The sequence below is a fragment of the Herpailurus yagouaroundi genome, unplaced genomic scaffold (assembly GCF_014898765.1).
Source record: "Herpailurus yagouaroundi ecotype Mexico unplaced genomic scaffold, PumYag 28, whole genome shotgun sequence".
NCBI classification, from domain to species: domain Eukaryota; kingdom Metazoa; phylum Chordata; class Mammalia; order Carnivora; family Felidae; genus Herpailurus; species Herpailurus yagouaroundi.
Window position 1 is genome coordinate 15,842,737 of NW_024412376.1, and position 15,836 is coordinate 15,858,572.

Sequence of the window (15,836 nt, forward strand, 5' to 3'; positions counted from 1 at the left end):
CCCTGACCACTCAGCAGCCATCAGTGTCAAGGTAAGACCCTGCACCAGCAAAAAAGTTTATGACTCATTGAAAGCTCAGATGATGGTTAGCATTTTTTAATAATAAAATAATTTTAAATTAAGGTAGGTACAGTGTGTTTTTTTAGACTTAATGCTATTGCCCACTTAATAGGCTATAGTATAGTATACACATAACTTTTATATGCACTGGGAAGCCAAAAAATGATTTGACTAGCTTTATTGCAATATTTGCTTTATCACAGTGGTCTGGAACAGAACCAATAATATATCTCTAAGGATGCCTTTAGGTTCCAAGTTCGACGCAGGGCTTGAACTTCTGAACTGCAAGATCATGACCTGAGCCAAAGTTGGATGCTTAACAGACTGAGCCACCCAGGCGCCCCTAATCCTTTCTTTTTTTAATTGGCTGTAGGAAATAAAACACAAAGCTATCTCTTCAAAAGACAAATTTTTATTGATATCACAGTTTTATTTATAAATGCATTTTGTCTGTTTGCTTCACAAATAGCTAATCTGTGAGGGAAGGAAACACAGCCATATTATGACTTAGACTGTGCCCCTGAGGGATTGACAGTAGAAATTGATGTGCGGGAATAGGGGTGAGACCAAAATGAAAGATTTAATTTTCAGCCTTTGATTTATACCATAAAGAAAATTTCGAAATTGACAGGTTTCCCAGGCAAAGGAAGGGATGGAGGATATTTTTAATCTTTGTAGAATATTGAGTAATAATTTCCTAGACTCGTAATAAAGCTTCATTTTTTATAAAAGCCAAAGATGACATGGTGTATATAATCTGTCACTATATCAATAAAAGATCTAATTCCTGATTTCCTATCTAAAGACGAATGTTGGCAACCAAACAGGAAAACCTCACCAGTGTGAGAAAGCTAAAGAAATTTTAATTACTCAGGTTAGAAAAGAAAATACAAGGAAATAATTCAGGGAGGAAAGGGCCCTTTTCCACAAGGAACAGCCTAAATCCCTAAAACTATAGGAAAAGATATTCTTAAGGTCAACTTAAAAAAAATTAGACACAAATTGTAAGAAACTTTCAAAATACGCTTTAATGGGGTTTTTGGATGGAAAGATCTAAAGACAGATGGGAAGTTTTTGTTATTTAGTTTGCAGATTCATTTCAAAACCACATCTGATATGATGCAGATTGGTTACTCTGGAGACTATTTAAGGACTTTGGTGAAGATTTCTCACAATTATTTCCTAATGATCTCTACTGTTTTCAAGCTCTTTCATAATTTAAAAGTGTGGATATTTTTCAAAATAATTCTATGCCTTTTGCCTGGCTAGTTAGAGATACAGATGGTTCTTGTTTTTCCGAGTATTTATTACTGAAGCCTCTACAGTTACAATGTTAGTTAGAAAGCAAGTTTTCCCTGAGACAAAAATATTCATTGATGAACTAGCTACTCATAAAATTACTCCCCACTTAAACATTATTGCACCCTTTTAACACCATGACTATTCTGTCTCAGTCTGTCCTCATCTGTCTAATTTGACTTTGTTGATTATCAGATATTCTAAACACATGACAATAAAAAAAAAAAGATGGTGTAGTTGTGTCTTACAAAAAGGTGACATCACAGTGGTTGTATTATCCTTTACATATATTATTTGATTTAATCCTAAGTGCAACTTAATGAGATAGGTTTTATTATTTTTTTATTGTACAAATCAGCAAATGAAGGTTTAGAAAGGTAAAGTGACTTTCCCACAGTCACACAACTATCAAGTGGACAGAGCAAACTTCTGTGAATTAACAGCTCACAAATTTATAACAAGCATTAGTTCTTTTTAAATCTAGTTTTAGTAGCCAAAATACTAGTAGAGTAATTGTTATAGGTTAGTTTACCAGAGAGTCTTAGAGAAAGTGTAATTATTAAGATAATTTAGCAGGCCTATAACTTAAACGAAACCACATCTAACAACCTGGTTAACAGTAAGATTATTCGAAATAATGCACACATTATAAATAAAAATGTTTTAGTTAAATACATTTTGACATAGCAGTTGTTCCTTGTCAAGTCAATAAAATTTACTTGAGTAATATTCCTCCTGGCAATAATCAGCAAACATGTGCCAAGAGTGAGCATTTTCTTCCTCTTGTTTTTTAAATTCCAGCTGCTAGTTAAGCACATCAGCGTTTGCAAGCTGTGTCAAAACGAGAAATCTCAGTCTCTCTCTCTCCTTTATTTGACTGAGAAAGCTGGGCCAAATGTGATTCTAGGTCACTTAAAACTGAACGTGCATCTATAGTTTATTTATAACTCTCAAAACGGATTTCAGCTTAAATATATTGTCAGTCATACCTTCCCTTTGAATAAATATTTCTTTTACATACTACTATAAGGTATTAAACAATATCCTTTTTCTTTTATTTTCCTGTAGTCTTTTGAACTGTTTTTTAAATAACCAAAGGTTATTTGATTTTTTTTTTTAATGATAACATAATACATCTGAATGATGTCTTCAAAACCAGCACGTTTATACTGGGAAATTTGAACAAAAGAGACTGAAAAACAAAAACATGTTTTAGCCTCAACTGAACAATCCTTTCTTACTAGCGTTAACCAGTTTTGTCGTGACCCCTCTTCTTTCACTGTGTGTGTGTGTGTGTGTGTGTGTGTGTGCATATACACACACAGGCTATGTGTACGGTTATAAATGTTTCATGAACGTGTAATATAGCTGACCCACCATGGGAATCTCAATTTCCAACTGACCCACCATGAGGTTTATACCAAAGTAGCTTCCATATCATATTGTTTGAGGGAACAAAAAGATTTTAGAACAAAGCCTGAAGGCTGAGTAAATGAAGATAAGAACTGATTGGAAGGTATGGCCGAAACGTTGTATCCCCGCAACAAAGGAAAACATCAAAGTATGATGGTGCCAAGAGAAATGGATTTTACCAGCCTCAGATTTTATTGGATGTGAAGGTACAGCCCCGCAGAGCCATGGTGAAACATCCTGAAGTGGAGGGTAGAAAGGGTTGAAAGTGGCGAAATGACGTCGGTTCATGTGGTCTTCCACTCATTTCTTCTCATTGCCATCAGGGCGCTAAAGCTCCTCCCTATTATCAGGGTAACCTATAACTTCTTAAAATGGGGACACGTAAAAGACTAAAGGAAAGGCACCACAGATATTGAAATTATTGTATTTTATAAGATCTATTTATTAACTGACAGGTTTTTTAGAATGTTAATGGGTCAATTAAATAGTCCTAAACTATTTCTTTTTAAAATCTATCTTTTCTGAGGTGCCTAGGTGGCTCCATCAGTTGAGCGTCAGACTCTTGATTCTGTTCAGGTCATGATCTCAGGGTCTGAGGATGGAGACCTACCTCTGGCTCTGCATGGAGCCTGCTTGAGATTTGCTCTCTTGCTCCCTCTGCCCTGCCTCCACTTGTGCTGGTGCCCTCTCTCCCTCTCAAAATAATAATAGTAATAATTAATAAAGTATGTCCTTTCTAAATAAATATATGCATTTATATATTATGTATATTTATTATATATATAAATGTATAACATATATATAAGTATATATATATTAAAGAGAAAACCAAAATAATTGGAATTCTCTTTAAAGTTGCAATTTTGGTATTAAATTTGAAAGTGTTAACACTATCAGTTGACCTTGCCATATAATATAATGATTTCAATGAAATAATATTCTCTATAGTTGAGGTAGCTACAATACTTGATAAAGTCAGAGCTTGATTTTATGTATTTTATATTGATATATGTAACTATTTAAGCCATTTATTTTTATAGATATTGTCTTTGTCTTGAATAAGAGGGGTTTTTATCAATAAATATGTTCTTTAGGACAAAACTCAGTCAAATTAATTGTTTCTACTTAGGAATCTTTTTTAATTTTTTGTCTAATTTAGATTTGGGTGTACATGTCTTCTCAATTCCATTTCCATTTCAATATAAGTTATCCAATTAAAAACAAGCAGTCTATCATTATAATCTTCCCATTCCAAAACACAGCTATCAAATTCCAATAAAAAAATAGTGCATGTCATTTAAGATTTTATTATTTTTTCCTTTACATTATAGGGATTAATCTCAAGGTATTCCTGCATAGAAATTTTATTTTTATAATTACCATTTCTAAAAGCTTCAAAATGCAAAATTTTAGTGTTCCATTCTTAAAATAATTTGATTAAATATTTCCGACTGATCTTAAACAACGGCAACCAAAATTTAGAGAACGTATTTATCAAAAGTTCAATACAATTGCAGAACATACACGATGATTTACAAAATACTTCTTCAAATGTTCATACTTCTTAAAAATTTCCCAGATAACAAGCAGTAAATAGAGAAGGCTTGTTGTGCCATAATCAAATGTAATTTTTAATTCTACATCAGCTTTGTCAGATACAAGGAAATATAGTTCAGGTGCTCTGTTCCAATAAAGAAGTCATAAATGTTAATGACTACTGCTACTCTTTCATTGATAGAGTGTAAAAGTTTATGGATATAAAATAAATCATATATGCATCATAACTAATTCCAAAAACGCTGCAGCTCCACAGATTTCTTTTTTTTTCTTTTAAGTTATGCTGTGCTCACCTTAAGTGCAACTAACGTGTCTTACCGCACAACACTATTACAATTCCATTGACAGTATTCCTTATGCTGTACCTTTTATCCCTGTGACTTACTGGCTTTTTTACAACTGTGATGAATTCCAACAGAGATTTTATTCAGCTCTATCACAAGCAAGTGACATTTATTTTCAATGTTGAACTTTTTAAGTGAATTTAAGAGAGACTTCTCAATGGAATTTACAGTGACATTACATAGCTCATCTTCAACAAATGTAATTCCAAAAGCTTTACTTTGATTACAGAATTAGATTTAAAAATTAATTTAAAAGTGATTTAACCAATTTTCTCTTTAAAATAGGAAATGATACTGAAACAAGCCTCACATCATTTCATTGCTTGCAAATTTCCCATCATGCACTTCTCCAGGAAAAATTAAAATGAAAAAAGAGTCAAATTAATTCAGAAAAGCAGCAGTTTGATATAAATAAAGACTTGGTTTCTATAATGTAATATGTAAATGCTTTCCCTACAAATGCACATATCAAATGATCATCTTTGGGCAGTGTTCTTGAAAGGACTGTATCTTTTGAAGTAGGTGCTGATGAGTTTTTAGCTCTGTGTTCCTGTGGCTTTTATGTGGACAGAGCTTTTGTGAATGTTAGATATAGACAATGTTTTATTTATGTTACACATTCATCATCAACTTTCTTGTAAAATAGAAATTTGTTGCTTGATTTTTCAATGAATATTCAACTTTCATTTCTTTTAGCCCATTCTGCTAAAAGGATTTATTGTGAAATGTAAGAGTGTTGCCAAATAATGAAATAAAGAAATGTTTGTAGGTTTCAAAGCATTCACTGCTCAGCTTTCACTTATAGTTTTGTAACTTATATCCATGACACTTGGATACTTTAACCCACCTTACAGATGTCACAGGTTTGTACACCAAGTGGGCAGCAGAGGGGGAAATTTACACACTCTGCCCCTACTCAATTCAGGAGTCAGCATCCTCTGAAAGGAAGATGGTAGTTTCTTCATTACAGGGAGGATTCAATAAAGACAGATGGACCATTCCGGATGTTTGCTGCTGTACAAATTTAATTTAATGTGAAACTATTAAAATAGTCTCATACTCTTATGCCATGGGAGAATCTAGAAGTAAAATTGAAGCAACAATGATGTATTTTAAAACAATGACTAATAATACCTAATCTAAAAATGAAAAATCTTGGGGCACATGGGTGGTTCAGTCAGTTAAGCATCTGACTCTTGATTTTGTCTCAGTCATGATCTCAGATTTGTATGATCAAGTCCTCCATACTCAGTGTGGAGCCTGCTTAAGATTCTCTCTCTCCCTCTGCCCCTCTCCCCCAATCGCACTCTCTCTGTCCCTATAAAATAAAATAAATAAATACAATTTTAAAATGAAAAATCTAGAACAAATGCTAAGCCAGAGAGGATATGAGGAAAAAAACAAGTACTATAGGGCTGTCTTGGCAAACCAAGATGTGTAATTTTAATATCATCATCCATAGGAAGGTGACTTTCAAACCTTTATCTTTGATCTTGACCTCATTTTCAGAACATATGTGAATGATTTCAACTATTTTCAACATATAAGTCAATGTTCAGACTTATGACCATCAACACCTGCATCTTCTGCTGGCATCTTAAACTCAAGGTACCCCAAAATAAGCTCTTCATATACAAGTACACACATAGGGGCACCCGGGTGGCTCAGTTGATTGAGCATCCAACTCTGGATATTGGCTCAGGTCATGATCCTGGGATAGTATGATCGAATCCCACATGGGGTTCTGCTCTGAGTGTGGAGCCTGCTTGAGATTTTCTCTCTCTCCCTCTGACCCTCTCTCCCTCTCACATGCTCTCTCTGTCTAAAATAAAATACAAAAATAAAATACAAACACACACACACACACACACACACACACACACACACCCTCCCCTACCTCCTCCCTTATCTATTTCTGATTTAAATATTCAAATTCCAGATATATATGCCATATACTATTTTAGGTACTTAAAAATATGCCCGTAACCAAAATGGAATAATCTCAGCTTTTATGAAGTTTCAGTTCTTGGAGGCTAGGTAGAAAAATACTAAAAACTTGATGCATATATACAATGCCAAGTAGAGATAAGTTCTGTGGGAAAAGTGAACAGACTGTTTGGAAGAAAAGTATTTTATAAGATGGTCAGAGAAGGCTACTCTAATGACATGAAATATAAAGACTGTGGCATAGCTACCTTTCAGTTACTTAGACCTGAAACTTCGAAGTTGCCTCAACTTATTTTTCCCTAAATATATTTTTAATTAATCCCCAATGTTGACAAAACAAGCTGCTGAAATATTATCTCTGACTTATATTCCTTAAGAACCATTGGAAAAGAATGAGAGGTTTTTTTTCTTTGCCATCTCAAGAATGCAAACGACTTTTTAAAAATTTATTTTATTGTGGCAAGAACACTTAGCATGAGTTCTGTTCTCTTAAATTTTTAAGGATATATTATTGTTGACTGCAGGTACAATGGTGCACAGCAGATCTCTAGAACTTATTCAGCTTGCTTGACTAAAACTTCAGGCTGGTGGATTAGTAATTTTCATTTTCCCTTCACCCTCAGTCCCTATTTCACTCTTTTATTCAATTGATTTGACTATTTTATATACCTCATATAAATGAAATCATGCAGTATTTGTTATTCTGTGACTAGCTTATTGCACCTAGCATAATATCCTCAAGGTTCATCCGTGTTGTAGCAAAAATTGAAAATAGGAACCATACGATCCAGTAATTCTACTTCTATGGTTTTTTTTCCAAAAGAATTAAAATCAGGATCTCAAAAAAAATATTAACACCACTATGTTTATTGTAGTACTATTCACAATAGCCAAGAAGTGGAAATAATGTAAATATCCATTGACAGATGAATGGATAAAAAAAGAAAAGTAGTATATACATACAATGAAACACTACTCAGCCCTTTAAAACAACAAAGATGCCTGGGTGGCTCAGTAGTTTAAGCGTTTGACTTTTGATTTCCACTCGGTCATGATTTCACGGTTTGTGAGTCCAGCCCTGAGTCAGGCTCCATGCTGACAGTGTGGAGCCTGCTTGGATTCTCTCCTCCCCCACCTCTCTCTGCCCCTTGCCCACCACTCTCTATCTCTCTCTCGAACTTTAAGTCTCGAACTTTAAATGTCTTTAAGTATCGCGTAAACAATTTTTCCAAGAGTCCAATTTTGACTTGAAAGTTCAACATCTATCATTGATGACAAATACTCTCAGCTATTTCCCTCAATATGATAGACTCACTTCCTTCGGTTTTGAGAAAATGGTTTGCCATAAATAATAACTATAGTTTACCAGCCTTTTTTTTTTTCAGGTAAAAATGATGTTTCACACACACACACACACACACACACACAAACACAACTGGTGTAACTGGCTGATCAGTCACCCCGGTACTCTTCCTTAGAAGAACCATCATAACACAGTATGCAGCTGAAGTACTTTCTAGGTACTTAACATTTTAACACACAGGATATTAAAAGGGCTTTTACATAAGAGTCAAAATGTCATAAAATGATCATTGTTACTGCTTCATCAAGGATGGTAGACCCTCTTTAGAATTAGCATTGTTAGTACTACACTACAAGATGTGGCATTAAGAACACAATAGCCACGCAGGTAGTTTGTTGCCATTGTCTTTAATTATGCTAAAGTACCAGAAGTTTTACCCTCCATTGTTTCTTCACCATCCGATCCAGCGAATGTCAACACAAGGAAAAAGGTGAATGTCTTCTCATAATTATGGGAACCTTGAGAAACTCATGAATGGATCTTGCTAATGTTCCTACAGCCTAGTTTTTGTCATATCACTCCTCCGCTCATGAGATTCCAATTGTTCATCATTGCCCACAGGGAATGTTAAAAAATCAAAGCTCTCAACCTGGAAGTTAAAATGCACACTCTCTTACAGTAATTTATCTTTTCATTCCATATCGCCTTCGTGCAAACTGGCTCTAGAACAAACGAAGCTATTTCTATTTCTATTACAAACCCTGGGAGTTTGCAGTTTCCCTCAACTAATTACACCATTCTCTGTGCCTGAGGGCCTTATTTTTTCTCACATTCCTTATATGAAGCTCGTCTTTTTTTCAAGGTCCAACTCAAACGAGGCCTAAGTGGCTATCATAGATCCCCCTTCTGAATGCACTCAGCACTCTGTACCTCTCCCCTGCCATTTACGTTCTACCCTGTGATAACACCTCACCATCCCTGCAGCCTAGGAGGATGTCTGACACACAGTTGGTGCTCGGTAAATACTTGAACGTTTGGTTGCATTGAACCATTTGTGCACATGTTTCACTGCAGCTACCATATGGGATTGTTGGCTGAAATTAGGGTTAATGTCTCTGTTCCCTGAATAGAGTATTTCTTGTTGTGAAGTTCATTATGATACAAGGCAATTCACCTCACCACCTTGATCTCATTAGTCAATCCTATTCTCCTTAACATTCTCAAGCTTATATCAAGATCTCCCAAACAAGAGCCTAAGAATGTTACAACACTTTGAACTGTGGAAAAGAGTATTGATTTTTTTTTTAAGTCACATTTGAAGGTTTATTGAGACAAAATTACCATTTAGTTATCTTCCTTGGACTTCCGAGTAAATTTCTCAGAACAAAAGAATTACCCCCATCCATGCCATCCGACTGTTATCTTTCTGGTTTCAAGCAGATATTTTAGGGACCATAAAGAGCTAGCATATTTTGATTATGAGTTTCCCATACCTAAGTCACTTTGTGTGGGCAATTGTCTAACATAAGGAAGCTAAAAATTCTGCCTATAAATGGCATTAGAGACTACAGCTTGCTTTGAGGAAATCTCAGAGAGCTCGTTTCTTTTCACAGAAGACCCCAAGAAAAACTTAGAATGTAAAAACAAAATGAAGTTTCTCCATTGGTCTGTCTAAATTGGGATGGAATCTCACATATTTTGTCTTAGTCATTGCAGGTATGGGAGAATATGGCACATGTCTTACCTGGAAGCAGATAAGCAGTGGTGCCTGTATTAATATCTTTTTTTAATGTCTTTTTTTAAAATTTACTGTGAGAGAGAAAGCATGCAAGGAGGGATGGGCAGAGAGATAGGAGAGAGAGAATCCCAAGCAGGCTCCGTGCTATCAGCACAGAGCCCCAAATGGGGCTCTATCTCACAAGCCTCGAGATCATGCATGACCAGAGGGGAATTCAAGAGTCAGATTCTTAACCGACTGAGCCACCCAGCCACCCCTGTTTTATTACCTTTGATCTTTAAGAAATTGCATGTATTTTCTCTCTGGGTAAAATGGTATTTATAATGGATATATCAGAGGGCTTATGAATATAAGGAAGAGCCTTTTAATCACTAGTAACCAAATCATTAATTGTGAGGTTCAGTGAAATGTATTACAGTTAAAGCAAATCAAGCGTAGCCCTGTAGGTTCCCATATCTGCTCTGAAACCAGAATTCAGACATGCACCTTCACTCTAGGTGACTTTCCAACAGCTAGCAAATAGTTCTCGCTCCATAAGGAGCCATCACACTGATGACACTGTGCTAAAACTTCGACAGCAGACTCCCGCAAAGTCCAGAGAGATCCTATCTCTAATCAATGATGCTCTCAGTACTACCATCCCCACCACCAGTGGAGTATATTCTACTAGATATGCCCAAGGGTTAGGTGCGTGCAGTTGAACCTCTGACTCCAGATTCTGCTCTTTCCAGAAGGTTCTTTTCCAGGTATTGTGGGAGAAGGGAGGATGATCAGTTCCCTTCCGTACACATTGCTCTGTCCAGCCAAATCTGCTCCATACCAGTTGTTCCTAATCATTCAACAGCCTCTTCCCTACAACACCAGCTCATTTCCAGGATAGCTTGTTTGGGACAATTTCCCTTGCTTGCTGGTTCATGGATTTAGAGCTCCTGCTTCCTTTATCGCCCACTTGACTTAGCTCAGAAGCCAGATCCTATGTCCTCTCTCTACCTCCATGGTAGCAGTCTTCCTCCAAAAGCTCCATTCACTTTTTGTCTTTAAGTGTATGTTTCAGCAGCTTCTCATTCAGAACAGGGGGAAGATGAAATCCTTCTTTTCTTAGGTGCCACTCCTATATAAATATGAATTTTTCATTTACTAAAAGATGCTGACTTATTACAAAATATATTGGTTAATTCTGTCCTGAATTCACCGATAGTATGTGCAAGAGTTTCCTCCTCCACAAACTGTCTCACATGGATTTTCTTTGTACTCTGAGTTTCTCTGAATAGCTGGCATTTATATTTAAAACACCATTTTGTTCATTTTGGGATTTGGAATGTAGAAGCAAATGCCATCAACTAAAATAGTTAATGATTAAATCAAGAAAGCTAGAAGGCTTGTGGTGCCTGGGTGGCTCAGTCGCCTAAGCATCCGACTCTTGATCTTGGCCCAGGTCATGATCTCATGGTTCATGAGTTTGAGCCCCATGTCGGGCTCTGCACTGACAATGTTCAGAGCCTGCTTGGGATTCTCTCTCTCCCTTTCTCTCTGTCACTTCCCATCTCGTGTTTTCCTCTGTATTTCTCTCTTGCTCGCTCTTTCTGAAGATAAATAAATGAAAGAAAGAAAGAAAGAAAGAAAGAAAGAAAGAAAGAAAGAAAGAAAGAGGAAGAGAAAGAAAGAAAGAAAGAAAGAAAGAAAGAAAGAAAGAAAGAAAGAAAAAAGAGAGAGAGAGAGAGAAAAAGAAAGATATAAGCCTTGATATTTTCCCCCATAGATATTACAGTTTAGGCCTTTTCCTAATCAGTAACAATTTCAGTTTTTGTTGAAAGAGTCCTGAGTACTTTGAGAGGTGAGGAGATATCTAATGGAGTGGAACCAAAATTAACTGTTGTAATAATTCTGTTGTGGCCCATTCCAAGGAAACAATGGATATGCATGTCCTTTGAAGTTTCTATATGCCATGTCATGGTTTTTATTAACCTACTATGTTTTCTCACATTATTTGGTGAGTATTCTATGAGAATAGATTTCAACAGACTTTGGTGAGATGAAACTGTCAGTCTATCGAGTTAAGATGACACTGGTCTTCCCACCTTATGTGAAATGTACAAGTTTTTTGGTTTTTTTAATTTTATTTCTTTGAATGCACTTTTATGCTATTAATATGTTTATTATGTTTTACCTAGTTGGGTACACAATGAATGATCTCATTTTTGAATGGCAAGATGAGGCGCCTGTACAAGTGGCCGAAGGACTCACTTTGCCCCAGTTTCTGCTGAAAGAAGAGAAAGATTTACGATACTGCACTAAACATTACAACACAGGTAGGGTTTGAGCATTCTTTATTATGCTTGTGACTTCTGGTTTTATGATGTTCAATATTTCTTAATTATAGTGGTAGATTAATTATTTTAACTATTTATAGCTCAGTATTTTTCATAGTGACAGCAGAAAACAAATGCATGTGAAATTTACGAATACTTCAACTCAATGCATGTTGTTATATAACTGATTCATATAGGATCAAAGAAATGCTCAATTATATCTATTTTTTTCTTTTGCAAAAAGCCCATAGTTCGGTCTAAACGATGTTTCAAAAAAAAAAAAAGTTCCTTTAATTTCTATGTGAACAATAAAATGTACTTTCTAGCTCTTCTTGGACAATATACGTTGTGTTTGATGACAAAATGAAAGAAATTGCTTTTTTTTTTTTTTTTTAAAGCTTCATTTGCCTAAACCTCTCTTTTGGCTACAGTTTTATGCATTTCAAGTTACTGTTACCTAAGCACCTACTACTTACACTGACACAGCAGCCTTTTGCCTTTGAGGATAGATATATGTTTTTAACTTTAAATTTTTTAAATATTTATTTATTTTTGAGAGAGAGAGAGAGAGTGTGTGTGTGAGCAGGGGAGAGGCAGAGAGAGAGAGAGACACACACAGAATCTGAAGCAGGCTCCAGGCTCTGAGCTGTCAGCACAGACTCCCACACGGGGCTGGAACTCAGGAACCGGGAGATCATGACCTGAGCGGAAGTCGGATACCCAAGCAACTGAGCCACCCAGGCGACCCAAGATTTTGTTTTTAACACCAAGGATTGATATATTTGCACATTCATGAGATCTGTTCTCTTCTCTCAATCAGTACGGACTATTCCCATAATATTTATTCTTGCTGCCTAAACTATTCCTACAAATTCTGTTAAACCACCCACAAGTGAGTCATCACTTCAGTGCGGTTAGTCCACAGCCTCCCACTGGCATCAGCTGCTGCTCCTATTATTTCCTTACAGTAACTATGATTCCTCTTTGGCCCATCGATTGCCAGTACTGTGACCTGACCTTTCACTCCACAAGGTCTTCAATCTCTTTTATCTCTTTAATCAATTCATAGTACCTGGTGAAAAAGTCACTGCTGTTTTCTTAGCCCAGGGATGAGGCTGATATTTAATTTAATGGGGAGTTCAAGGTTAAGATCTCAACCCAAAGATAAAGGGCAAGCAGGTCAATACCAGGGTCCTGGCTCAACTCTCCAGGGGCGGTCACAGTGACAAGCAAATTTTAGAGAGATGCTAAGAAGCTACTAGAGTTGGTATAAGCTGGTGGACTGGTTTCCTAGGGCTGCTGTAACAAAATGCCACAAACTTGGGGTCTCCCCAAGACTCTCTTCTACGTCTCCCCTTACTCTATGAGTTGGCCACAGTGGCTTGCTTTCTTACGTACACCCACCGATTCCTGCTTTGGGTCCTTTGTATTTGCTCTTCCTTCTGTACATGCTCTTCTATACTTACGTGCATACTTCTCTACGTACATTCTTCTACACACACAAACATACTGTTTCCCCAAATTGTCCCAAACTCAATACTCTCACATAGTTCCGGACTGCTCAAATGACTCCATAACAAGCATATGCTAAATGCCCAAATGCCCCCTTCCACTTACTGCTTTCACTGCCTAAAATTTTATCTTTAATTTCTATGCTTACTTATGTATTGTTTCCTTCATTATCAAAAGTTTTTAAAGCCAAGGATTATATATAGTCTATTTCTGTGTTTCCTCAGTCTGCTGAAGTATGAAGATACTCAACAAGTATTTGTTGAGTAAAATAGTAAATAAAAAGTGGATTTGAACGTGGAGAATTTGTCTGTACATGTGAGAATATTACAATCTTTTCCTGGGAGGGGCAGATTTACTCTAAACAGGAAACTTTCCCTTTAGCTCTGTATCGGCAAGCAGGCTTTTTTTTCCCCTCCAGTTGTGTTGAGGTATAATTGACATAAAATAATAGGTTAATCAGCGTACAGCATGCTGCTTTAATATATGTATACACTGTTAAAGGATTTCCCCTATCAAGTTAGTTAATACACCCATCTCTTCACATACTTACCTTTTGTGTATGTGAAAATATTTACATTCTACTCTCCTAGCAAATTTCAATTATACAGCAGTGTTATCAACTCTAGTTGCCATGTTATCTAGATCCTCAGACCTTGTTCATGTTGTAACAAAGGAATTGTTTTTTTAAACAACTCTATTGAGGGGCTCCTGGGTGGCTCTCAGTTGGTTAAGCATCTGACTCTTGATTTCAGATCAGGTCATGATCTCACTGTTGGTGAGACAGAGCCCTGTGGCCTCTGCACTGACAGTGTGGAACCCGCTTGGGAATCACTCTCTCTCCCTCTCTTTGCCCCTCTCTCACTTGCACTTTTGCACTCTTTCTCTCTCTTTCAAAATAAATAAATAAACATTTAAAACAATGCAATAACTCAATTGAGATATAATTGAGGTACTATAAAATTCATTTGTTTAAGGAACACAGCTCAGTGATTTTTAGTATATTTACAGAGGTGTGTGACCATCACCATATCTCAGAATATTTTATCACCTAAAAAAAAAAACCTCATAACCATTAGCACTCCTTCCCATCCAGCAGCCCTAGGTAATCAGTAGTCAACTTTCTGTCTCTATAGCTTTATATTTTCTGGATGTTTTATATAAATGGAATCATATGTGGTCTTTGTGATGGTCTTTTTTCACTTAGAAGAATGTTTTTGAGATTCATCCCCATGGTAGCATATTCCATACTTCATTCCTTTTTATTCCCAAATAGTACTCTATTATATGGATATACCTCATTTTTTTTTTTTTTATTCATTCACCAGTTGGTAGACATTGGGAGTGTTTCCAACTTATGAGCCACTTATGAACACTCATATACATATTTTGGGGTGGATCTATGTCATATCTCTTGGGTATATAATTAGGAGTGGAAAGTTGGATCATGTGGTAAATCTATGTTTAACATTTTAAAGAACTGCCAGTCTGTTTTTCAAAGTATTCACACCATTTTACAACCCTTCCATCAATCAGTGAAGGTTCCAGTTTCTCCACATCCTAACCAACCCTAGTTATTGTTCATCTCTTTTATTATAGCCATTTTAGTGGGTGAAACAATGTCTCATTGTGGTTTTGATTTACATTTCTTTAATGGGTAATGATGAAAATCTTTGCATGTGCTTTTTTTGAATGTTTATTTATTTTTGAGAGAGAGAGAGAGAGAGAGAGAGAGAGAGAGCAAGGGAGGGGCAGAGAGAGAGGAAGAGGATCCAAAGCAGGCTCTGTGCTGTCATCCCAGAACCCTATGTGGTGGGACTTGAACTCATGAACCTGAGATTGTGACCTGAGCTGAAATCTGACACTTAAGCACTTAATAGACCGAGCCATCCTGGGTCCCCTTTTCATGTGCTTATTGATATTTGCATATTTTCTTTGGAAAAAGATGTTTATTCAATTTTCTTACCTATTTTCTGATTCAGTTATTTCTCTTTTTTAGTATTGACTTACATATGCTTTTTCCCAGTCAGTAGATTGTCTTTTCACTTTCTTAATTGTGTCATTTGAAGCCCCAAAACCTTTAATTTTGACGAAGCCAAATTTATCACTTTTTTTTCTTTTATTTCTTGTGATTTTGGTATTGTATTTAAAAAAAAATATTGCTTAACCCAAGGCTATAAAGATTTACCTCATGCCTTCTTCTAAGAATTTTGTAGTTTTAGAATTTGCATATAGGTCTATGATCCATTTTGAATAGTATGAGATGGGGTAGATGTTCATTCTTTTGCATGTGAACACAAAGTTCTCCCAGTACATCTATTGAAAAGACTGATATTTCGCTATAGAATAGCTTTAGT

General features: G+C 36.0%; 1 protein-coding gene across 2 annotated transcripts in view; it reads left to right on the top strand.

Annotated features, from left to right (window-relative positions):
- Positions 1 to 15,836, top strand: part of GLRA3 (glycine receptor alpha 3) — a 198,818-nt gene that overhangs the window by 141,107 nt on the left and 41,875 nt on the right. For both annotated transcript variants that reach the window (XM_040470106.1, XM_040470115.1), the window contains exon 6: positions 11,833 to 11,970. In XM_040470106.1, the coding sequence (XP_040326040.1) occupies positions 11,833 to 11,970 (138 nt within the window). The remainder of the gene's footprint in view (positions 1 to 11,832; positions 11,971 to 15,836) is intronic.